Source organism: Sminthopsis crassicaudata, chromosome 3, assembly GCF_048593235.1.
Source record: "Sminthopsis crassicaudata isolate SCR6 chromosome 3, ASM4859323v1, whole genome shotgun sequence".
In the NCBI taxonomy this organism is placed as follows: Eukaryota; Metazoa; Chordata; class Mammalia; order Dasyuromorphia; family Dasyuridae; genus Sminthopsis; species Sminthopsis crassicaudata.
The window spans coordinates 340,688,981-340,716,396 of NC_133619.1; the positions used below are offsets into that span (position 1 = coordinate 340,688,981).

Consider the following 27,416-nt stretch of genomic DNA (forward strand, 5'->3'; position numbering starts at 1 on the left):
GCTAACATTCCAAATCCACAAGTTGATTAGGTGTGAGCATAAGCTAGAAACACAAATAAATATATACAAATACCCAAAGAATCTCTATTCATCAACACAAGGAACTCCCAGTGTATGCTCCTACCATCATTGATGTTTCCAATCCAAATATCACTTTGTGAACATGGTAGATAGTCCTAGGGAGTAGTCTGGGGCACATGGAAATTAAGCAACTTCTCTAGTCACACAGTAAACAAATTAGCAAGGATAGGATTTGAACTTCATTCCTTGTGACTTCAACCTTTGCCTAATTTGCCAGGTAATTGATAATTAATTGACGAAATCATGAAATGGGAGCAGGCAAACCTGGTTCTTTGAGAAAGACAATGATTGGCAATGGGCAATGAGGTGGCAATCATATTTTAATTAAACCAAGAAGATTTCCAGGCAAAAGCCCACAGAGGCAACTAGTAAAAAATGGCACAGACAGGAAATGGAAACATAATAGAAAGGTGAAGGAAATAAGGCAGGGTAGGGAAGGAGGTAAGACAGAGTATCACTCATTTAACCGTGGGTTAACATTGGGAGCACTAGGCATTATGGACTTTGAGAGAGATGGAAGGCTGTTGGGGTGGGGAGGAATTTGAGGGCTCATTTTATAGGTTTTTTTTCTTTTTTGAAATAAACCAAGTCCTATCTGTGTCACTTTAAAGTTACTTCAATAACATCCAAATCATCTCAAAGTTATCACTGAAATTTCAAAGACACCATCCCAAAGTTATCAGCACTTTTTTATATTCTCCTGATCTGGGATTGTAGAGAAAGATGAAAACATCTTCAAAGCTCAAAAATGATGGAAGTAGTTGGACTTCTTAGATGTCTAACTGTACCCCCAACTTCCTAAGAAGAAGAAAAAATGAAACATGGCATGCTATTTCAGACTTAGTCTGAAATTTACATCGAATAGAACCAGAAAGCTTAACAAGCAGTACCTAGATGGTTTCTCCTGATTCAGCATATATGACGAGAATCTGAATTTTAGCTAATATAAGATACAATTTATAAATTATTCTCATTTGATTTGGGGACAGTTTATATGCTTTTCCAGGTCCCTCTTTGCAATCTTACTTCCCACTAATACTTGCTGATTAGAAGAGGAGGTGGTAGTCAGGAAACCAGAAGATTCACTTTAACACACTAAGTGATGGATATATGATATATGATATGATTTGTTATGATATGAAATGATGTTATATAATTACTATGATATAATAATATTTTCCTTAATTCACTGAGAAAGGAAATGGTAATAACCTCTCTAATACTTTTCCCAACAAAACTCTATGAAGGGGTCACAAAAAGTCAGACATGAGTGAACAACTGAACAACACCAATAATATAATGTAACTTGATAAGAATATTAAGAAAGTGCAGAACAAAGAGATCTTTGAGATGAAATTTAAGGGAGATCACCTTCATTTTTAGGGAAGATTAGGGAAGCCTTCTAGAAGTAGTTCAGTAGATGTAATTCAGCAGTCAGAAACAGGGAGGGAGATGATTCTAGGATTAAGAGAGGATCAACAGTTTAGAAGAAGGATTTTCAGTCAGAGAAACCTGTATTCAAATTCTGTTTTAGCCACATTCTAGCTCCATGATCCTCAGGAATATATTTAACTTCTCTAGACCTCTTTTTTTCTATCTACTATTTTAGTGCTTTTCTCACAGGGTTATTGGGAGAATCAAATGAGATTATGCAGAGGAAGGGCTTTGCAATCCTTAAAGCACTGCATCAATTTTAGATATTAATGTAGAGAAGAAAGCAGAGGTAACAAAAACATATCAGAAAGCAACTTCAATAGCTTAAACAGGTGATAATAGTAGGGTGCCTTATCAAATTGGCAGTAAAGTGGGAGATATAATACATGGTGCAAAGGTGAACTGATTAGTGACAGTTAAGTGAGCAAGCATCTATTAAGATCTCACTGTATGCTAGGCATTAGGGCTAAGTGAATAAAAGAAGAAAGAGTCTCTGTCCTTAAGGAACTCACATTCTAGTGGGGGAGAGAAAATGTAAATAGCTTTGTACATACAAAATATCAAGAGAAGTTATTTCAGAGGGAATAAATAACTATGAGGGTGACTAGGAAAGGCTTTTGCAGAAAGTCACATCTTGACTTGAGCTTTGAAAGAAGCTGGGAAAATCAGGGAACAATGAGGAGGGAGAGAATTCCAGCCACAAACCAATGGAAAGATATTTTTTTTTCACTCATGATCCTTTTTTACCTGAGAAATTTTTATGTGCCTCAGTGTGTATGTATATATATTATGGGTATAAGACATTCCACCCTGCCAGTGGCTTGACTTATAGTAAAGGGGAATTTTCTGTGTCTAAGTGGAAAACTTTTCTGAACTAGCATGCCATGTTTTCATTTTTTCTCCTCCCTAGCAAGTTAGAGTACTTTTCAGGTAGACATCTAAGAAGTCAAACTGCTTCCTTCCATTTTCTAAGTCTATATATACATATATTTTACATTTACTAATAATAAATCACAATTTCACAACCCCCACATTCAGTTATGCAACCCCATATGGGGTTACAACTCCCAATTCAAGAAATTTTACTATAGGATATCCAATTTGAGATATCCAATTGACAGTAAGATATTCAAGACTGGAGGCCAAGAGAGAGGACTGAATAAATCTGAGAGTAGTCTACATAGAGATGAAAATTGAATCTGTGGGGTTTATAAGATCAATAGAGATACTATAAAGAGAAAAGAAAAGAGGACCAGAAATTTGGAGGATATCTATGCCTACCAGGTGTGATTTAGGGAAGATCCAGCAAAGGAGAGTCAGAAGGAGTATTCAGACAGATAGGAGGAGAAATAAGAGTTATCAGTGTCATGAAAACCTAGAAAAACAATATAGCAAGAAGAGAACAATCAACAGTGTGAAAGATGGAAGAGAAGTCGAGAAAAAGGGATTAAGAAAAGGTCATCAGGTTTGACAATTAAATGATCTTTGCTTACTTTGGTGAGAACAGGTTCTATTGAATGACTATCAGGTTAGAAGGAAACTACAAGCAGAACTCATTAGAAAATGAAGATAAATGAAAAATTAAATAGAGAGTTTCAAAACAAGGATACTAGTGAAATATGATACCAATACCATTCACCAACAGTGATATCAAAGGAAGAAGGGAAAAATTAACAAACTCAATTTTATATATAATAAGCTTGAGGTAACAGTCAGAAGTGTCATTTATAACCCTTTATTTAATTCATTTTTTAAAGAAAAATTCAAGATAATCATTTATTACAGTTACACCAGCTAAAAAGAAAAATGAGATAGGAAAATGTAGAGACAAATCCATTCCAAATGTTCATATGGACAGTGTTTGCCTAGCCTGTGACAGAACCTTCCAAGTTCATACTAGTTTGAGCATTGTGCCTTGGGCCTAACATGGTGATGCCATTTTTGTCTTCTTCCAGCGTGGACAACAATCATTTGTCAAGTACCTATTGAGTGCAAAACACAGAATTGGGTACTGTTAGAAAACATAGAAGAATAAGATAGTTTCTTCCTCAAGGACCTCATAGTTGTATCAAACTGTGCCCCTATTTTTAAACAATCCTAAATTTAAAGGTCTCTGGTTCATCAATTCTTCAAATAATATCAAAGAATGTATCTACATAACATCAAACTTGCTTGAATGTGAGTAATCTAACAAGGTTCTAAAGGACTTTTTTTTCCCAGGTATGACACCTGAAGACATGAATATAACCTAGAGAAAAGATTTAATCCTGAATTTTCCACAAATCATGTCTATTTTTTTTAACCTACTGAATCTGAATTTCTCCCACAGTGGTCTAATATATTATACTTGGCTATTTTTATAATATTTCCTTACATTTCTTCATTTTTTCAATCATTTCCAACTCTTCATAACCCTATTTGGGATTTTCTTGACAAAGGTACTAGGAGTGATTTGTCATTTCCTTCTGTAGTTAATTTTACAGAAGAGGAAGAACAGTGTTAAGGGACTTGTCAGGGGTCACAAAGCTATTAAGGGGCTGAGGCCAAATCTGAACTCAGAAAGATAAATTTTATTGACTCCATGTTTGGTATTCTATTCACTGCCCCCAAATATTTCCTAATTCTTAATTTTAAAAAATACTTTGTTTTTTAAAATGCAATAGCTACTTAATAGTCCAATCCCATTGCCCATTTCCAGTCTGGGCCAATTGGTTCCTTACTGGGCAGCTCAGTAGCTCCCATTTCCCAAAGCTCTGGTTTTATTGATGAAAGACTCAGTGCATATACCTGAGAGCCTTAATACACTGAAGCTCTGGACTCCCAAACTCATTAGCTTCAGTTTCCCAGTAGCAGAGATTACAGGCATAAGCCACCCCCAGTCCAAGTTCCTTTTTCTGAATAGATTAATTAATCTAAATGTTAAATGGAGGGGGAATAGAGATATTAGGAACCCAGCATTCTCAAAATTGACCTCTTTAGTGAGTAATAGCATCACCAAATTTGACTGTTGGGGAAAAGGTGAGTACTTGGCCTTTAGAGATTCCCAATATGGTCTTAATTATACCAAAGAGAGACGATTGAATTTAAAGAAAAGATGAAAGTGGTGTTTTTCATTCAAGCATCCTCTGAAAGACTGATTATGATATATATATATATATATATATATATATATATATATATATATATTTCCTAGTGCTATAGACGAATAAAAATTTTCTCCTCCTGTTCCCCTTCTCTCCTCCCCCCAAAAAAGAAATATTCCCTTGATTAACCTTACTTTTCTCAAGTTCATACAGGCCTTTGCAGCATTTCATTTTCAGAATTTGTACTCTGGAGGGCAAATATCATTGATCTCTCCTAACACAGCAAATCTCTTTCTGTGAAGCCCCTGAGGTAGAGCATCTTCCTTCCATATCATGTTTTATTTTGTTCTATGAATCAGGAATTCTACTAGAAGTTTAGTGATTATTCTAACACATTTGTCAACAATTAAAAAAAAAGATATGTTAATTCCTAGCATTAACATATTTGTAATTTTTTTAAATCAATGTCAGATTTGCTTAAATGAGAGATGAGAAGAGTTCAGTAAGGAGGGAACAGTACAAATGGGAAACAAACATCATTAGCCCAAGATCCTAGCCAAGTTCAAGGGTCAGAAGGTCTAACCAAGAAAGACTGGAATCAGTGATCAAAGTTTCAAGAAAGTAATCAACAGAAACAAAGATAGGCAAGATTTGAGCATCAGGAAATGGTCATCAAAAAAATGGAATGGGAAAACTAATGTTCATAGACAGAAAATTTAGTTCTATTGAGCACTAGGATGCCAGAATGAGAGTTGATCATGAAGGGGTACACAGATCAGGTTAGAACCAACCATAAGAATGGCTAGAAATGAGTGTAAAGCCAAAGAATCAGGAAGCTTCTTTTAATTTCTGTAAGGATAGGATTGGTCTTTCAAATCTGGTGTGGGGCTGAACCCAGAGGTGGAGATTAAGTGGTTCCAGGTTTCATGAGTTGCTCTGTTCAAAGGATTTCATCACCCAGTGGACAATCTTCTAATAAAGATTGTTCACCTTTTGTTAGGAATATAAAAATCACTTGAATCCTACAATGAACCTTTGAATGAGGATTTCAGTTGTATAAAAACACACTAATTAATGGTTACTCCAGTATTTTAAACATTTATAATTGTCATTCTGTTCATAGTCAAGTGCCTTCAAATCAATAAGAATGCCCCAAATACATGAGGTAGATGAAAATTAATTTTGGAATCTAAAGTTCTAGTTTCAGTGATTATGTTCCAAAGGGTAATTAGATAGATTACATATTGACAAATCAGGAAAGTTGTGTTTATATTGTATAAGCATAAAATACAAGTAGTATAGTTACTATGCTGTTGAAAACTAGATCTTTTTCAGTGATTGAGTCTGGAAGTCCTGGATTTATTTCATAACTCTGTTACTAGGTAAATCGCTTTAACTATTCTGAGTCTCCGGTTCTTTATCTGTAAAATGGGAATGAAAATATAGATTGTATCTATCTCACAGAGCTATAGAGGAAATACTTTACAAACTGTAGAAACCTGTATAAATGTGAAAAATTATTGGTGATTTTATTATCTGAAGACTCACCAGAAATGTTCCCCATCCCATTGATCAGTCCCCCTTTGCCTTCCTTTTTTTCTTTATTGATACCTCAGAGGAAGAGGTGAATAAAGGTCTATGGATGGAGCTCTTCCTTTTTTGCAGCTATCTCAGTATGGATGAGGAGAATGGGCAATAGCAGATGAAAGCAGGCCGGATAACAAGTGATATGAATAGTACTTACTTTCCAGCATTAGTACTTTGCCAACATTAGCTAATTGATCCTCATAACACCCCTCTGAGAAAATTAAGTATTATTATCCTTATTGGCAGGTGAAGGAAGACAGAATGGTTAAGTGACTTGGTTATAACTCCCGAAGGCTGTCAGCTAGTGAGGCAGCATCAAAATAAGATTGGAGTTCAGGAAGCCAGAAGAGCAGAGATACTTAATGTAACTAATTATTTTTAAATGGCTTTTAAAGGAGGAAAGAAGGTATGAATAGTTGATATTGATAGAAGCATAAAAATGTTGCTATTCAATTAAAAATCTAATAAGAAATACACTTAAAATACATATTAAAGTGAGTTGTCAGAGGTGGATTAAAAAGTCCAGATGCTATTAAAGCAAAGTAATTAAGGAATAGGAAGGCATAGGACCCTGAAGAAGAGTCTCTTCTCCAATTCCAAAAATCCTAATAGAAAATATTCCATATAGCTTAAGAAGAGAGATAATGAAATTTCATTAAAAAAAAAGGTTACTCATATAATATTCAAGATTTGCATATAAAGAATACTATTCACAACAGCATGTAAGTTGTGAATATGCCCCGTTTTACAAATGAAGAAATTGATTCTTACAGAGCTCACATGATTTCCTCACAGTTACATAAGTAATAAAAATTAGAGCTGGGACTCAAACTCAAATATTTTACTGTGCCAAGTTGTATAATACTACTTAGGGAGTGTTAGTAGTGAAACTTACCCTTTAAAAAAAACATTTTTCCCATTAATTATAAAGACATGTTTTCAGCATTCATTTTTTTTAATTGAGGTCCAAAAAAAAATTGGGGGTCCAAATTTTTCTCTCTTCCTTTTCCCCCATCCCTTCCCTAAAATGGTAAGCAATTTTATATAGATTATGTAGTATAATTATGTAAATCATTTCCAATTCTTACAAAACAATATTTATACAAATAAATACAGTACTTTGAGGTGATTTTATATAACACTTTAAAGTTGGTAAAAGGATTTATAGTGTCGTTTCATCTTCTGTGAAATATATACTATTTTTACATTTAATTTTACATAGGAGAAAATTGAAGAGTTAAATAACTTGCCCATGATGACACAGCTAATAAGAATAAAAATCAGCATTTGAATTCAGGTCTTCTAATTCCAGATGTAGTACTTTATCTGATTTGCCACTTTTCTGCCACATGAGGTGCTCCATTCCAGTTTCTGACATTCCTAATTTGGGGAAAGTTTTTCCTTACATCTAATCTAAATCTGCCTCTTTTCATTTTCCACTTAGTGCTCTAAGTTCTGCTTTCTTGGGACCAGACAGACTGACTGTTTCCTTTTTCATCACTAAGTCTTTCAAATGTTTGAAGATGTCTCTCACTCCACTTACTCAGTCTTCTCCAGACTAAACATACCCATTTCCAAAATTGACAATGGGTAAAAGGAATTTTTGGCATGTCAGTCAGGAAAATAAGTAAATCCTTTTATAACCAGACTTTGAAAAGAGGATTTCAATCCTGAATACATTGCCTAAATAAGAAACAAAACCACAAAGACCTAGATATGAACCTTAGGGCAAGAAAAATTTGCCCAAAGATGAGGGCAGAGAATATGCTCATGTATGTTAATGACTGTATAATAAGAGTAAATACAACAAAGGTGGACCTTTGCAGAACTAGATAAATGGGGCATGAGGGACTTGGGGGGGGAGGGAAGGGGGAAGGGGGAAGGGGGAGGAGAAAGCAAGTGCTATAGTGCTTGATCTATGTTCATTAAGGGAGAAGGAGAAGGCTGAATGAATCTATGATCTTGTGACCAGGAAAAGAGCAAAATCAGGCTACAGTAGATTTGAAGGTGCAAATGTCTGTAGTGACTTGTTAAAACTGTATAGAAGGCATAATTATTGTTCTACTACTTTAGATCTTTATGAAATGAGAGAAAGGGAGGGAGCAGCAGAGAAAAGAAGAGAGTAGAGGAGAGAACAAAAGGGAGAAGAATTGTTAAAAAGAAGAAAGGAGAGGATAGAGAGGGGACAGGAAGGAAGGGGAAAGGAAAGTAGAGGAAGAGGGTGCTCTACATGGAGCACCTCATTGCAAAGATGAGGAGGGGAAGAGAGAAGAAAAAAGAAAAAGAGAGGAGAGAAGAAAAAAGGGAAGAGAGGAGAAGAAAGAAAGGAGAGAGTAGAGGGAAGGGGAAAAGAGGGAAGGAGGGAGAAGAGACAAAGAGATGTCTCAAAAGGGAAGAAAAGGAGGATAGGAAAGGGGAGAAGAGGGAGAAAAAGAAAGAAAATGAGAAAATGGACAGGGGAAAAGATGCATAGAAAGAAAGAAAATGAGAAAATGGAAAGGGGGAAAGATGCAGAGAAAGAGACAGAGGAGGGATGAGGAAGAGAGAGAATAAGGACAAAGGAGAAGAGATGGGGATAGGAATGAGGAAGAGGACAAGGTTAGAAAGGGAAAGGGAGAAGAGAAGAGACAACTGAGACTGACATAATAGGTACATTAAAGAAAATGGAGTATGATACTGTTAGATGAAATCAGTATCTTTATTTGACTTCTAGCATACAAATTTGGCATTTTCACTAAGACAATTATTGTTATGACTAGGACCAAACATTTATAGGCTTGGCAGTGAATGAAGTGTTACACAGCAAGCTGAAGTCTTGCCCAATAGTAGTTATAGTTTAAAATCCTTCTATATGTTTTTAAATCCACATTATATTGCTTTATTCTAACTTGGTTGACCTCATTTGTTGAGGTCTAATTTAACCAGAATATAAATTGCTTGAGACCAGGATTTTTTTTAATCTTTATAGATTGAGAGACCTGACTATACTACCTATTTAATAAATGTTTATTGAATTGAATGGGACTGATGTATTTAATTGAATTGAAAGAGATACATTCAGGAATAAATATTATTAGTTTTCATCAGAATGATTCCCAAGTCCTTTCTTTTGCCCTAATAGATAGAGTGAAATCCAAAATAATTAATTAAGTAATTAATTAAACACGAGAAGTTTCTTCCTAAGTAGTTATCTCTCACAAATGACTTCTCACTATACTGAATTTCAACCAAGTCACTATAATGGGAAGCTATTCCCCTGTTCTTGGTATATAGAACATTTGCATGAAAACAGTATCTCTGTCTTTCAAGACTTCATCTGGCCCTGCTGGTTATTTCTTCCCAGAAGAAGAAATCTCATTGGTGACATTGTAATTTACTATCTTGCTAAAGATCATGATGCAACACAGAGAGAATTAGAACCCTAGGTGGGAAATAAGTGATGGGAACTGGTGAGTTTGGGGAGACAATGATCCCGTTTGTCATGCAAATGGGCCAAGTAACAGAAAAGGAATAGCAGGAGAGAAAAATGCACAAAAAGACACAGTTTGGCTGCAGACAAAATTGTTTCTAAATAGGATGTTTTTCAAAGCTCCCCTTGCAGCATCAGCTGCTCTTCAAAAATGAATGACACAACGAGTTTGGGCTTTGTAATAGAAAATGTGATTTGAATACCTACAAATGGAGAAAGATTCACAGTCTGGTCTTTTTTGCCTTTTCCAACCTTGAGCTCTTAGAGAGCTAAAATCTTTCTGAGAACTGCTGGGAAAGGTAATTGCAGCCTCCAACATCATTTTCCAGCAACCAGAGAAAGATCTATTTGGGCATAAATTAACTAAAAATATACAGATGACAGAGTAGGTTTTTATGTGTAAAGACCAAGGAGGCCACTTGATGACGTTTCTCAGCAGGGAAAAAAATACGATATTCTTCAACCAAACTGACATTGTCTCTTCACTGTTGCCATCAGAGCCAACAGCTCCACTTTTTCTTCCACACCCAAACAATCTCCCAGAGGCTAGATTAAACAAGGTTTCTTTCTTTTCCCTCGGATAGCAGCTGATCCTGCTCTTGTTGGCAGAGACTCATACTTGCCTAATTCCTTTGCTTCCTGTTCCCTCTTCCACCTGGATTCTTAGTGCAGCCAGATTTCAGATTATTCAAGCTTCCCTGAGTTTATTCAAGGCCATCCCAGTTTGACCAACAAACATCAGAGGGGATAAAGGAGGAGAGGAAAGAAGGGAAATGTCAGATGCTGCAATGAAAAATTTAATATGGGAAGAAGTTGAAACAATTGGCTAAAAAAGAACTTTGGGGATTTAGATTCAATGAAAGCTGCATAGGAATTTAGAGTCATTAAATGTAAGTCCCTCATTTAAAAGATGAGGAAACTGAGGCACAAAGAGATTAACTGACTTGCCTAATTACATTGCTATTGATAAATGTCTGAGATGTGGTTCAAATCCCAGTCTTCCTAACTCTGAAGTCCTCTTCTCTGTGTACTATATCAAGCTTTTTTTTTTTTTTTTTTTTTTTTGATGCTGTACTCTAATCCACAAAGAATCTACTAATATCAATGAGCAATAAATTATTAACCCTTTACTCCATTTGTTTCTATAGGAAGACTTTAATTCCCATGCTTTCTCATCACAATAGTTGATTTCTTCTCAGAAGATTCATGGGTATCACTTTCTCCTCTCTCTTATTATGTTCACTCATTTTAAAACAGTATTAAATATTCTCATGCCTTCCACTTCAGTGAATTAGTATAGACATTTTTCTCTTTGGAGCATTTTGTGATATAACTCTGTAATGAGAGGTAAGGTATTTTGGATTGAAAATTAAACTTAGAACTAAGAAGAGCTGAATTCAGATCCTACCTTAGACCCTCCTTAACTGTGTAACTCTAGACAAGTTATATAACCTTTCTTTGCCTCAGTTTCCTCACCTATAAAATGGGAATAATCATAGATCCTAACTAATAGCATTCTCCTGAGGATTAAATGAGATAATAAGTAAAGAAATTTACAAAATTTAAAATATTCTGTAAATATTAAGTAATAGTAAGTAGTAGTTGTTGCAGTACTAGTAGCAGTAGTACTAGGAGTAAATTGTCTTTGCATATGAAAGATTATTTTAGCAGATGTAGTAAGTATCAACCAGAAAAGCAGAAAATAGAGAAAGGGAGATCAGTAAGGAGACCCACAAAATAATCATATACACAGTGACATGCACATAATGCAAGGTACTAATGGGAGGTGGGGTAGACATAGTCATGAGATGTGGAAGAAATAGAATGGGCAGCACTTAATAACTCATTTAATTTGTGATAAGACAAAGTCAACGATAATTTCAAAGTCATAAAAAGTGAAACTGCTGAAAGGTGAAGAATAAATGAAAGGATGAATAAATTCTGAAGATACAAATATAGGCCTGCTCTTTAATAGTTCATATTCCAATAGAGGCAGAAAACACATAAGAAAGATTACAGCTTCAGATCAGATGGACTGATCCTTAGGGTAAAGCATCAAAGCAGATAGTAATGCATCTTTTTTCATATCAATTCCATCAATAAAGTCATATTTATTTCTGATGTTGAATCATTCGATAGTGCTAAGTAATTAGCTGGAAAGAACTTTCTTGCCCAGTCTTTATTAGCTGTGGAGGAGGAGTTGGGGGCCTCAGCATCTAGAGATTGTCAGGTCCCATTTCCACAATGGTTGTCCCTCTAGATGACAGTGCTATTGGGCCAGGCAGAAAGCAGGATTGGTGGCTTGGGAAGATCTGTAATTCTTAGTTCTCTTGAGTTTAGGTCCTTGACTGTCACTTCCTGAAGCTAAAGGATAATGCCCCTTAAGGCTGGTAGTAGCAATCTGACTCACCCAACATTCTGCCACCTGTCTCTCTCTTAGGGTTCTTGCTGTTCCCCACTGCTGATAGTTGGTCAGTAATTGGTTTCAGAGGTGATGGGGCTGACAGACTCCTCTACATAGTGATGCCATAGACAGAAATAATGAAGTGAGCATAAGAGCAGGATCAGAGAGAAGGATAATTAATTGGGGCATGTTGACTCTTAGGTGACAGTGTGACATGCAAGTAAAGTTTGATGTTCTTGCAGTAGTTAGAAGTGTTTTATAGCTCAAAAGAAAGGTCAAAACTGTGGATATAGATCTGGAAAGCATGTAATACGTTAAGTGAAATTATGGGAGTAAATGAGATTGAAAAACTAGAGATTAAAATGAGAATTCTGAGCTTGGAACCTTGGATAACACCCAAATTCAGGGCTCATAAAGAGTATAAGAAATCAGGGTAGAAAATAGGAGGACTAGCAAAAGAGACAGGAAGTAAACCAGAAAAATGGAATGTTTCTGAATATAAGAATTGAGAAAGAATCTGCCATAATGAGGAATGATCCACAGTATCACAAACTGCAAAGAGTTCAGGTCAAATAGATTGGATTGGAAAACAAAAAGCTATTCAATTTGAATATTAGGAGATTATTAATGATGTTAGAGAAAGCAGTTCCAGTATTAATGGTGGTAATATAAACTCAATTTTGAAAAATTAAAGAGAGTAGGCAGTGAGAACGTGGAGACATCAGGTATAAACAAACTTTTCCAAAAGTTTGGCAGTGAAGGGGAAGACAGAAGTAGCTACATATAACAGAAGAGGAGATGGGAAGACTTTATTTTTAATCGTTAAGGACTGGAGAGACCTGAGTATGATTACAAACAGATGGGAAAGTAGTGGTAAAGAAGAAACTGCATGAGTGAGAGAGATAATTGCCAGAGCAATGTCTTAGAGATGGTAGGAGGGAAGTGGGTGAAGGTCAAGTGATTAGCCTTGGAGATGATTAAGTGGGTAGGAAGGCAGTTTAGTTACTGGGCTCAAGGCATTGACTCCCTTTATGACAGTCAAGTTCCTACACTCTGAGTTCCTGATTTTTCTGTTTATCAAAGATTGCCTTTTCTTGGCTTCTTCAGCTTCCTTCCAAAAATAAACTATTGTTCCTATCAATCATGAGTTTCTTTTAGAACCTTGCCTTACCTAAAGAAAAGGTTTTTTTTTTGTTGTTTGTTTGTTTGTTTGTTTTTGTTTTTGTTTTGTTTTGTTTTTTTGGTTTACTTTATTTTGTTTTTGTTTTTATACAATGAGTTCTATAATGGAAATATAGAATTTGAGATGCCTATAAAACTTCCAGTTTGAAACATCCAAATAGGGTTATCCTTTGTTAAAGCAAAATGGCATGTAATGTTATGTGAAAGACAGTAGGACCCTCTTCTCTATGATTTCATAGAAGAGACTCAGTGAGATATTCTACTAGTGGAATAACATTTTAAAAAATTAGGCTAATTCAGAAATATCATATAAACTAACTCATGAAGTAATAAGTTTTCTAATGGAAAAGATGGTTCTAATGGAAAACATGGTACCCATGGAAAGTAAGCCCAGTATGAGGTAGACTTCTTAAGATCTCTTCAAAATTAATATTCCAGTGAAGAGTTGGAAAGACTGCTCAGTAAATTTAGAATCAAAAGACCTAAATTCTAATTTTCCTTCTGTTTACTACCTTTGTTACCATAGGTAGGTCACTTAAACTCTCAGAATTTCCTTATCTGTAAATAAGAGGAGTTAAACTAAAGCAGAGGTGTCAAATACAAACCTGTAGGTTGCTTGCTATCAGTAACACTACCTACTATAGCTGAAACCAAATTAGAATGTAATTAAAACATTTTTAAATAATTAAAAATGCAATAAAATAGATAATGTTAATATGTGGCTAAGTCAATATGTGGCCATAAAGTGGTCTTTATGCATGGTTTAGTAATCCCTTTCCTATTTGAGTTTGAAAACTCCTGAACTAATCTGTAAGATATCTTTTAGCTCTAGGTAATATTCTTTGTGTGATTCTTTTTAAATAAAGAGTATGAATAATTAAAACATTTTAAAACAATTCTTCAAGCAATTTATCCTATATTTCTCTTACATGAGTACTGACTCCTCTTCTGATCCACATGATTGAGGGCTTTTTCTTACATTATACATAAGAAACCAAAATGTCTTAACTTCCTTCCAGGAAACAGAACTCCAGCATTCTTAGTACCCATCTCTCTATAGAGGACAAATGCTGAAACTATCCCATATAACGCATCTGACTAATTTCTAGAAATGTACAAAGAGTTGCCACAATTTCATTCTTGAAGAAAATAATAAAAATGATTGTATGATTACAGAAAGTCATTCTTTCAATGAAACTTAACTTGGCTCAAACTAAAAAATATTGTTTCAAACTTGACACATAAAACAACAACAACAACAAAAAATGAACAAATGTTTTTGCCTCCTCTCAAACTCCATATGAAATATATAGATAGCTAGTATTTACATACCATTCAGCTAGAAAAAAATACAAACTAGGACAATTTGATGAGATAAAAAGTTGATGATGATGCAAATTATTTTGCCATTAGTTTCTGTATTCAGTGACTTCCACCTTCTAGCTAACATAAGTTCTTGCTTTAACAATTAGGCTACTTTCTCTTGTTCTAACCTTAATGGAAATAATTATATTATAATAATTACTCCTGAGAATCAAAAAGTATCTCTTAAAATGTGAGATTGCTATTGGTAGAAGACAGGTTGAGTTGAGGAAGCATCCAGCACTGTGCTCCTGCTAGCCCAAAATGTTATCATTTTAATTCAGAGGCTAAAGCTCCCTGCTGGTCTTGGTTGAGCAGGAAAGCTGCTGCAGATAAGCTGTCAGAGTGGCTCCCCTCACCAGGTTGTTACCACTTTCCTCAGGAGAAGGGACCCAGTGACAGGGTGAACTTGCGTGCTTAGTGATGGGGAACAGTCCATGGTGGCAGGAGGGCCATGAGGAACCTCACTCCAAGGACTGGAAGCACCTACTTTATATGCAAGAGAGAGCAGCCCAACAGCTGTCACTGACAGCCTGTGGCGTCTGCTTTCAGATGGGGGAGATGAGGATACCTTTGGATTCCCAAATTACACATTTGAAATTCAGAATAACTATATATACCCATGAGTGTATGTACACACACACACACACACACACACACACACACACAATATAGTTTTTCCCTTCCCTCATTTCCCTTATTTCTCCTCTTTCTTTCACCTCCCTCTCCTGCCATTGATAATTTATACATTTTACAGAGAGCTTAAGAGGAGGCAAAGACATTTTTTTCAATTTCTCTTCTCTTCCTCCTCCTCTCTCTGTCTTTCTGTTTCTGTTTGTCTCTGTGTCTCATTCTGTTTCTTTCTCTGTGTGTTTCTTTCTTTGCCTCTATCTTTTTTTCTCTGTCTTTCTTCTGTCTATTTCTTTCTCTGCCTCTCTGCCTCTATCTCTCTCTCTCTCTCTCTTTTTTTTTTTTTTTTTTTTGCTCTCTCTCTCTTCCTACTTTTTGCACATACACATGTGTTGGTGCATGCAACATCATCCTCATACCTAGAACCAACAACCTCACTCCCTCTTATTATGATTTTGGGGTGATCTATTTAGTGATTAGGGTTAACTCCACAGGAACAGGCATTCCAACTTTCATATGATCTCCATCATACTGTGTGTCTAGAAGATGAATAACAAAGCCAGCCGATCTCTCATTAATCTACATGACATCTGTCCAGACATTTAAAAATATCTGGGTGATAGGTTGATTTTTTTTTTGGCACTATATAGGTACAATCAAGACATTCGTTTAAGTTTAGGGGTGGGGTGGGAAAGGAAGAAGGGGGCAGGCAGAAGTTCCTGTCACAGCTCCAGCACAAGACAGCCCTTCAGGCATTTGTCATGTCTGCTGGCATTTGAGTTGCGGACATCTCACCACCATAGAAACCAGACGCAGCTCTCAGGGGAAATCAAGACTGTCTTCTTTGCAGAAAGCTGGATGTGTGCCTGGGGAGGTCTAACCCCTATCTCCTTTATTCATATCAGGCCCAGGGTAGGAATTTAGATAAAAATGCATTAGATGTTTTGCTCTCTTTCTCTTGCTCAGATTAACCACTTATAAATTTTTTAAGTATTTTGTAGAAAGTCAAATAAGTATTCCTGGTATAGTTGAGTAGCTCAGGGAGAAAAGCCAGTGTAAAAATAGCCCGATTTCTAATAGAAGGAGAGGATAAATCTAGAGCAGGTCTCCTTCAGCATGATATCCACTTCGAGCAGATACACTTTTTCTGCCCTTCAATGGGAAGTCCAAACTCATTTAAATTTGGAGGGACTTATATTGCATCATGAGTAAAATACTGACATTTATTGATTTTATTCAGTCGTGTCAATAAGCATTTATGAATTACCTACAGTATATAGAATACCTACTGTATACCTACTTGCCTAGAGGCAAGGAGAGATAGAAAGTTTTAACAAAAAGACAATCTTTTTTATTATGGAACTGATAATTTAATAGAGCTGATTTAAACACAGATAGCTATAATGAATGTTACTTGAGGTAGTGTGGTTTGAAGTACTATTTAGATTCTGGTTCTCCTACTTCTTATCTGTGTGGCTTTGAATACCTTATTTATTTTTTTTTAATTTCTGGGGACCTCAGATTCCTTATGTGTAAAAGGAGAGACTTGAGATGATTTCTATAAGCTTTCATACAGCCCTAAATTACATGTGCCTATGAACACAAAACAGCACTAGAGAGATACAAGTAAAAGTGTTAAACAAGGTTTAAAGGAGAACATCTTTATCTGTCTAGGAGCTGGGGAATGGGCTTGGAGAAGATTTAATACATTTTTCATCTTAGTTGAGCCTAAAGATTGAACATTGGGTTGAAAGTTGTCTTTACACATATTGACACCTGGCAACAATGTTTCATTTTTTAAAATAACCTGGAAAAGAAAAGAGAGCGTCTTATGCTTACTAATATTTGTTACAAAAAAGACCTGAAAGAGAACAAGTATACCTTTTACCTCAGATCATTCAAGAACTGCCTCCTCTCCCCATTTTAAACCCATTTCTAGATTTCAAGATAAGACTGGTTCTGCAAACTCTGCCAGAAAGAATGGAGGAAAAGGAGATGCAATAAAACAGGAATATTAAGACTTGAGATAAACTCCTAAAGTAAATGGTTGTTGGTAGGTGAATAGGAAGTTGGAAGAATACCCCACAAAGGGAAAAGAGATCCAAAAAAATATGACTGTAAGTACTGAGTAAGGCATCTGCAAACTCAGCCAGCAAAACTACCTTTTTATAGAGCTTGAGGACAATATGAAGCTTTTATACCCAACAGGAATAGAGAGATTAGCACTGGAGATCAAGCAAATAAAAGATTATGGAAAATGAGAGTGGCTAAAATGATAATTGTTTTGAGATAAAGACAATGTTATATAAAAAAGGTCTGGACTTTTTCTTTCAGGGTGGGAAGATTCCAGTGAGATGGACAGCCCCAGAGGCCATTGCCTATCGCAAATTCACCTCTGCCAGTGATGTCTGGAGCTATGGTATCGTCATGTGGGAAGTCATGTCATTTGGAGAAAGGCCCTACTGGGATATGTCCAACCAAGATGTGAGTATCCCAAGAATCAGCAACATGAGATTCTTGATGTTAACTGTTGTTAGTCACTTGATGGGGGGAGATCTCTAGTAGAGTATCTTCAGGTGCTTTTTTGGTCTTGTTCCTTCAACATTTTTACCAGTGATGGATGAGAGCACATGTGGCACACATAAAATCTACGAATGGACCTGAAGCTGGTAAGAATAACAAAATATTTGCTTTTTAAACTGAACTAGGATCCAAAAAGATTTTGACAGACTAGAATGATGGACTCAAAAGTGAATAAGATGAAAATTCATAGGGATTACATTTAGCACTTAGAATCTACCGCTTAGTACAATGCCTGGCTTATAATAAGTGCTAAATAAATGTTTGTTGATTTATTAAATATAGGACATTGATGGTATTGTGTTCAGTTCTGAGAGTCATATTTTAGAAAAAGATAGTGATGAGCACTGATTAAGGCAATGAAGATAATTAGAAGACTTGAAATGATAATGTATAAGCATTGATTTGAGCAACTAGACATTTTTTACTCTGGAGATAGCTGAAGGAAGGGGGCATGGGAAGTGTCATTAAGTGGAATTCTGTCAAGTGTAAGAGAGATTAGATTTATTCTTCTTGATCTCCAGATTGATAGACGCTTCAGGGAGGCAAAATTCAAGTCTACAGGAAGAATAACTCCCTAACAATTAAGGCTAAAGTAAAAAGAATTGCCTCAAGATGTACTGAGTTCTCCATCCCTGGAGGTCTTTTAGCAGAACCTAGATGATTACTTTCCAAGAATGCTGTAGACTAAATATATACTACAGGAAAAGGTTGAACTAGATTGACCAATTATCCCTTCCCATTCAAATTCTATGTTTCTGTTACATGTGGAAAGGACATTTTTATTTTTAGGTAAAAATATTAATTTATATATTTTTTAATTTTTATATCGCCTATGTTTCCTAAAATATCCTTTCTTGTCCCTTCCCATAGAAAGCCATCACTTATAATAAAGAATCAAAGAATTACAGAAAGAGAAGAATAAAAAAAAATGTTGATAATATATGCAGCATTCCACACCCATAGTCTCTCACTTATACAATGAAGAAAATGGGGAAATGACTTTCTTAAATCTTTTCTGTAGGCCAATCTTTCTCTCTCTGTCCTTCTCTGTCTCTGTTTTTCTCTCTTTCTCTTTGTCTCTCCACACATACACACACACATACATACACACATCTATCTATAGATATAATATATGCATATACAGTTTTGTTAATATCCATTTACAATGTTGTAGTTATTGGATATATTGTTTTTCTGGTTCTAATTTCACTTTGAATCATTTCATATGTTTTCCTATTCTCTGTATTCTTCATATGCACATTTTCTTGTAACATCTAATAAATATTCCATTATATTTATATTTATTTTGTTTCTAATTATTTTCTACTTCAAATTCTTCAAAAAGTATTACTCTAAATATTTTAGAAGATATTATATCTTTTGTTTTGTTATTTGCCTCACACTAGACTCTTTTGGTCAAAGAGTGTGGATATTTTAATTATTTTCTTTGAATAATTAATTGCACATTGAATAATTATAAACTGCTTTTCATAGTGGTCCATAATTCAGAGCTCCACAAATAATGCATTAATATTTTTCATTTGATAGTATTTTTTCCAATTATGTGTAAAATAATTTTTAATATTCATTTTTGTAAGATTTTGAGTTATAAATTTTCTCTCTCTCCTTTCCTTCCTTTTCCTCTCCCTAAAATAGCAAGCAATCTGATATAGGTTATATATGTACATATTTAAAACATATTTTCATATTAGCCACTGTGTGAAAGAAAAATCTGAACCAAAGAGAAAATCCACAAGAAAGAAAAAAAAGAGTGAAAACAGTATACTTTGATTTACATTCAGTCTCCATAGTTCTTTCCCAAGTCTATTAGAATTTTCTATCTCAGATTTATTGGAATTGTCTTAGATCACTGTATTGCTAAGAAAAGTAAAATATATCATAGTTGATCAACATACAATCTTGCTATTTCTGTACACGGTGTTCTCTTGGTTCTGCTCGCTTCATTAAGAATTAGTTCATATAAGCCTTTCCAGGCTTTTCTGAAATCTTTCTGCTCATCATTTCTTATAGAACCATACTATTCCATTATATTCATATACTACAACTTATTCAGACAAGTGAGGGACATCCCTTCAATTTCCAATTCCTTGCTGGGTATGATTTTTTAAAAATTGAGATTGAAGAACATTTTCTTCTTTCCACTTAAGAATTGGCTTAGGAGACAGGAAATAGGGCTTCTCTGAGGCTGATAATGCAATTAATTAGTTGTAGGGTTGTCAGTAATTCTCTACATTTTGAAACTTAATTTTCTCTCTTAGACTGAACTCCCCCCAAGATATCTTCCAAGTCTAACATTCTATAACTCAAGAGAGTCAAGGGCTAAGACTAGGGAGTACTAGGGCTACCCTTCAGTTTTCTGCTTTTGCCTGCCTTCAGATGCATTTTCACTGTTACCTATAAATAGAGAGTGGGTGCTTAATTGAATGAATGAAAGGGGACAAAAGTTCTATTTCGAAGTTCTTTTTTAGAAGGACTACAAATAAAACTTACAACAAGGATTACATTTAATGCCCACATTGCAGGCTATTTACCTAAGGAACTATCGTTCCTCTTATTCTGTAAATGACTCCTGAGTTTGGAATTGATGTTTCATCAAATCTGTGTTTGAAGTTCAAGAATATTTAGCTCATCAAAATATTTAAAAAGGAAAGGAAAGGAAACATCTCCAGAGACTGTGAAGTCAAGCTGGTGGTCTGTTCATTGAGAGTTTTCTTCTTAGGATTTGTAAAGAATGGTTGGATTTCTGTTCTAGCAATATGTATGGTGCCAACTTATCTATCCAGTAATCTAGGACCCCTTTCTAGTCATTTCTTAGTAGGTCCAGACTAAAGAATTATTGAAGCTTGAAACTAAATATATGACTGGATGAAACTGTTTATCCAAATGTAAATTCATTATTGTTCATTCATCATTACATTTTATTGCCAGATATCTGTGAATGTAAGATTGTCTATTGTCTTGGATTTGCCATGCTTTTTCTCTATTCCAGTGGTGTATATAATATATAATTGACTATTGATTTAGAGGCTATTTTTATGAAGTGCAAGTACTCAATGATGTGGTATTTTGAACCCACATAATCAGGTATATATATATTTCTATATATATATACCTGAAGATAGTTTTGCCCAAAGTCACACAGCCAGGTTGTCTGATTTCCCATTTTAGTATTCCTCTCTTGACACTGTATTGTAGCGACTGTACAATCAATTTCATTAAAAAAGAAAAAAAAAAGGAAAGAAAACTCTTATTATACAAGCAAAATTTAGCATTCAAAGAGATCCTGAGTAAACACATTTCCACACCTTGAGATCACACAGAATTTTTGATGTTGGATTTCCATAATTCACAAATCAGTATCATCTGCAAAGATGTGGCAAAACACAGCTGAATCTCATTCCCTGGCATGCTTCCCCAATAAAAAAAAAATGCAGATATTTTATAACTCCTAAGCTTGCCTCTTTGTAGAATGACTGAGATTAAGGGTGAAGGGAGGGAAGAGAGGCGTATCACACTGATTCAGAAATCCCCTTAAATCATAGCATAAGGGATGGAGGGATGGGAGGAGGGGAGGTAGCCATGACTTCAGACACAGCCTTCTTCTTTCGAAACTATTCAAGTGGTAGCTGCAATGGATTTCACAGATGACAATTGGAAGGTTTTCAGAAAGAGAATTGCAAAGGCAAGTCAGAGTGCTGGTAATTGGACTTCAGGAGCCCAGGAAAGCCTTTGAACATGCACAGAGAGTTTGTCAGCCAGAGCGAGAAACTTGGAAGTTCTACTTCTTGGGATTTGATTGACAGAGATAATGAGAGTGCCAGTCTCTGTGGAGAGGAAGTGCGGTTTTATTGAAACATCAGAGCTCAAATTAACCTCCCCATGCCCTGGTTCCTTCCACAGCCCTGCACACCTCCACTTCAGTCTTTGCCTATTCCAGAGTTGAAGGTCTGAGCAAGGACCGCCCGCCATCCAATTCATTAATGGGGAATAAAGCATCAGCTTGTGTCCGGGCTTTTCCTTTGGAGAATGATGGGGGCATGGGGAAAGGACGTGGCTCTTTTTTCTTTCAGAGCTTTAGCCACTTCAGTAGATGAAGGAGAATCCCTCTATAAGGTTTCTATTCTTTCCAGGGATTCTGATGTACTGCTTTGCAGGTCAGAGTTTGTCTCCCTCACATCCAGATAGATATTCCTGGAAGAAAAGCCTGTTAAAACAGTTGAAACAATCAGGCCCTCTTCATTGCATGGATAGAAACAAAGACCAAGTCTCCATAGCCAGAGGCAACAAAATAAAAAGGAAGGGGAGGTATACTTGAGAAACTTCAGTGAAGGTCTAAACAGTAGATCTAGATAATTTAAGGGAAATGTCAAATTAACAAAAATGTAAAATTAACAAAAGCCCTTTAGACTGGTTCTGTTCTGCATTATCTCATTGTTTTCTCTGAGTAAAATACTTGAATCTCATCCCTAACCTTGGATCTAACAAGAACAGAATCACTAACTAATGGAATTGGAAGGAACCTTAGGGATCTCCAAACTCTTCTCCATTTATATGAAATACCTGGGATCCATAAAGGTGAGTTGACTTAACTAGGATAATAAAGCTAGTTAGTGGTACAAATGGGACTGAGTCTCAGAATAGTACTCCTTCCACTGAGAAGGAAACACAGCTTAGCAAACGGAAAGGTGGACTTAAAGTCAACAAGGCCTGAGCTGGAATCCTACCTCAGATAATTATTAATTACATATCTCTGAGCAAGTAATTTAGTCGCTCTTCACCTTGGTTTCCTCATCTGTAAAATGTGGGGGAAAATAGTACCGTCCTCACAGGGGTGAAATAAGGATCAAATGAAATAATAAATATAAAATGCCCTTCAGATCTCAGTATACTGTAAATATGTTAGCTATCAACATATCATTATGCCAACTAGACCAACTGGGCCAGGTTGCCTTTATTTCATATTACTTTGCTGGAGTTCAGACTGAAGATGTGTATGTGAGTGTGCACATAATATACATACATGTGTATGTATACATGTGTACATATATACAAGTATACACATGTATGTATACATGTGGGATTTTTTGATATTTTTAAGATCATTGCTTATGATATGCTATATTCCAAGATTTAGTCAGCTGACTTGAACACAATTTTTAAAAATCACCATTCACTGACAGGGATGCATAAAAAGATAAAAAGAGTCTCAAAAATACATTGAAAGGTTTTTCACCGTGGGGAGGTTAGGTAAGAAAAACACTATGTAACCAGTTTTTAATATAAACAGTAGTTTTCAAAATCATTCTTAATGAGCATAATTAGGAGAATAATTTGTACAATAACAGTATTGTAGAGACAAACAACTTTGAAAGACTTAGGAACTCTGATAAACATAATGACCAACTGTGATGCTAAAGTACTAATGATGATCCATGTTACCCATTTCCTAAGAGAGAAGTGATGAACATAAGGTGAAAACTGAGAACACTTTAGAAAAAATAGCCATATGGGAATTTGTTTTTCTTGACTATCACTGTTCCTAACAGGGGGAAAGGTTATTGTTTTTCTTGCTCTCTCATTGGGGAAGGGATGAAAAAAGCAAAATGCAAGTGAGGTCCATTACAGATTTCTCTTTGGTTTGTTTCCATGGCCAAATAATTCATCAATTAGTAGTCAATCTAATGTCAATGAATCTGTCTTTACTTAATCTTTTTCTGTCTGTATTTAGCTAGTCTTCTTAGAGAGAAGACAATTTTTGAGACTGTGCTCAAAATCTTTCTACCATGTTTTCATGCTACAAAAACTTAGCCATCCAGATGCTTGGATCATTTCCACACCAAGATGATGACATCTATGGACTGGTGATTTCATTCCTATAGATAGTCTCTCCAATTCATAGTTTTTATCCTGTGCAATTTTTGTCCATATCTTTCTGCAAATGATCAACAAGGAGATTCCCCCAACATATGAGGGACTCTTCTAGGAAGATGTCTTGACATGGAATACTAATGAAGCATATGGAATAATCATTCAAAGTTCTTCATACTGGATCAACCTGTTTTTTTTTCTCATTATATATCTTTCTATATTGTGCTTCTTTCCCATAATCCTTCACTGATATGTTCCCTCAAGTACCCTCAACCCAAACCGATTCTTTGTGTTTCCTTATGTTATCCTCAGTTTTCCTTCTTCATTGATTGTTAATATCCATATGATATTCTTTCAGAGACCATGCCTTTTCAATTGGGTTGGGGGTAAAAAGAGAAATCAGAGAAGGAAGTGAATCGTTTCAATTTTATTGGATTTTAAATGAATCAGCTCAATCAGTCGTGCATGGTTTACTATAAAATACTTTTTTGCAAGTCTATTTCCTTTACATATATTCATCAAGGATATCTTTGATCTAAGCATAGATAATCCTCCATAAAATATTATGGAGATGGTAAAGTAGACATATGAGTTGGCATTAATGATGTTTTTAAGATGAATTTTTATGTGCAATAAGAGTTCATGTCTTTTCCAACCAATTATTTGCCCATTTTTAGATATATTGAGATTTGTTCCATAAGCATCTGAAATTGTGTTTTCTCCAGCACAGGGCGAAATAAAACATCAAGTAGGGAAAAAAACATTCAGCAAAATATTCATTGGTTTGTCACCATCTATCTTTAGTATTGCTGTTTCCTTTATTTTAATACATTTAGAAATGAAAAGGATTTACTCCAAACCCTTCATTTTACAGATAAAGGAAATGGGACCAAGAGAAGTTAAATAACTTTTCCAAAGTCTGGCAAGTAATAAATGAGTAACAATTTGAAGTCAGATCCTTTGATTCCTAAACTAATTAGAATTTCACAGTATGGTCCTTCCCTTCCTGCATTGCTAGTAAGCACAATGGATAAAGTATAGCTCCTGGAGTCAAAAAGTCCTGAATTTAAATTCAGCCTCAGACATTTACATCTGGACAAGTCACTTAATCTCTCTTTTCCATAGTTTCCTCATCTGTAAAATGAGGATAACTGTAGTATTTATTTCACAAGACTTTTGTGAGAACCAAATGAAATAAAATGTATATAGTCTTTAGAATAGATTATGACACTGAATAGGCAATTAATAAATAATTATTTTCTTCTATTCTGCATTTGGTTCATTATCTATAATATCTCTCCAATATTTTATAGATAAAAGACTTTTTATTCCTTCTTTCTTCTTTCCCTCTTTCCACCTTTTCCTCCCTTTTTTCCATTCTTCTCTTTTTCTTCTTCTTTTCCTCTCCATCTTCCTTCCTTCTCTCCATCCCTTCTCTCATCCCTTCCTTTTTCTTTCTCCCTACTTCCTCCCATCTTTCTCTTCTTTCCTTCCCTTCTCTTTTCCTTCCTTTCTTCCTTCTATTTTTCTTTCTTTTCTCCTTTCTTCCCTTCCTTCCTTTCCTTTTCTTTTCTCTCCTCCTTCCCCCCTACCTTCCTTTTTCTTCCTTCCTTTCTTTTTCTTCCTTCCTTCCTTTTTCTTCCTTCCTTCCTTCCTTTCCTTCTTTCCTTCTTTCCTTTCCTTCCTTCCCTCCTTCCCTTCCTCCTTCTCCCTCTCTCCCTCCCTCCCTTTTTTTCTTTCCTTCCTTCCTTCCTTCCTTTCCTCTCTCCCTCCCTCCCTTCCTCCCTCCTTTCCTTCCCTTCCTTCCTTTCCTTCCTCTCTTTCCTTCCTTCCTTTCCTTCTTTCTTTTTTTCTTTTAACTGTGTTTGTACAATGTCAATAAATGCTAGGGAGTTATGCTGGTCACAGTTGGAAGTTTTACACTCATCAGCATGAAAGTAGATGAGAGGATCAGTAAAAGTCTGATTGTATGAGAAATCTCATATATGTACCAGTCTGATCAGTTCTTTTAGAGAACATCTTGCAGCAATTTCCTTTTTCTCTGGACAAACATTGCATTTGCTTCCTCCTTTATTTCACTTTTCATTTCTTACCTTATTCTCTGGTTTACCTATGTATCTGTCTTATTTTGTATTATTTCTTCTACTAAACCACAAAAACTAAAGCATTCATTTAGGGCAGGGACAGAGTTTTATTTACTGTGGTATCTCCCATAGAACCTAATATAAGCTATTGCATGTAAAATCATCAATAAGTAATGATTGAATTGAATATAGTCAACAATTCCATATCCCTTATGCAGTAGCATATTCAACTGGGAATCTTCTAAAGATTTATGGCATTACATGGCTCTGTGTCCAAGAAGTATAAGCTTTGAAGACAGCCTGAAATAGAGAGAATGATATTTGTCTTTGAAAAAAAAATAACTATTGGGAGAAGATTCTGGGAAGATGGTGGAATAGGTCAGAAAATTACAAGCTCTCCAGATTTTCCCTGACAAACAAAACAAAATAGTACCTCAGGGCAAACAACTAATTTGAAAAAAAAAACAGATTACAAAAAGAAAACTATAAGAATAATCACACTACCCGAAAGCTATAATCAAAAAAAGAATTCTTGATATAATAATACAAGAAATAATTAAAGAAAATTGTCCTGAAATGTTAGGAAAAAAGGGGAAAGTAGAAAAAGAAAAAAAATCCATGATCACATCTAAAAGAGATCTTACAAAGAGAACAAACAGGAGGATCATAGCCAAATTTCAGGAATTCAGATCAAGCAGAAAATATTACAAACAACAAGGAAAAAAAATTCAAATGTGGCAGAGCCACAATTAGAATCATATATGACATAGCAGTAACTACATTAAAAGACTGTAGTTCTTGGAACATTATATATCAAATAGCAAAAGAAATGGGGCTGTGGCCAAACTATATCCCCCAAAAGTTAAGCATAATCCAGAATAGGAAAAAAAATAACATTCAATGAATTGCCAGACTTTCATGATTTTGTTATGAAAAGATCTGAACTTAATACAAAATTTGATATATAAGATCCAAGAGAAATATAAAATAAACATTGAAAACTAATTTACAAGGGACTCAGTAAAAATAAACTTTAATTTTTATACTTGGAAATGTAAATTGTAAGTCTGAGATTATCATTAGTAATTGGATAGTTAGAATGAAGGATTGATGTAGAGCTGAGTAAGAAGTGATTCTAAAAAGCAAAACTGTATAGGAAAAGGTAAAAAGGGCAATTAAGTTATACAAATGAAGTGCAAGAAGAACATAGAGAAATTAGATGGGGAAGGAGGACTGATAGTTCTTGAATCCTATGCTTATCACGTGTAAATTAAAGAGAAAACAATGCATATATTTCTAGAAGTATATAAAAATCTTCTAAATTCAGAAAGAAATAAGACCAGAAAGAGGAAAGGGGAAGAGAATAAGGGAGGGGTTTTTAGAGGGAACCTTATTTATATCAGAACTGAGTTAAAGAAAGAACAACATATACATTTAAAAGGGTATAAAAGTCTTAAATTTACAAAGAAATAATAGGGTAAGGAAATATGATAAGAAAGTGTGTAGATTAACAAGAGTGGAAAAAAGAGGGAACAACATATATATTTGGAAAACTATAAAGCCTTCTAAAATCAGATAGAAACAAGATGGCAAGAGAAAAAGGTGAAGCGAGAGGATAAGGAAAAGAT

At 35.1% G+C, this 27,416-nt stretch overlaps 1 protein-coding gene across 1 annotated transcript in view; it reads left to right on the forward strand.

Moving 5' to 3' along the window:
* The window catches only part of EPHB1 (EPH receptor B1), a 430,280-nt gene that overhangs the window by 390,163 nt on the left and 12,701 nt on the right, over positions 1-27,416 (forward strand). The window contains 1 exon segment of the mRNA XM_074302116.1: positions 17,567-17,716. Coding sequence (XP_074158217.1) covers positions 17,567-17,716 — 150 coding nt within the window.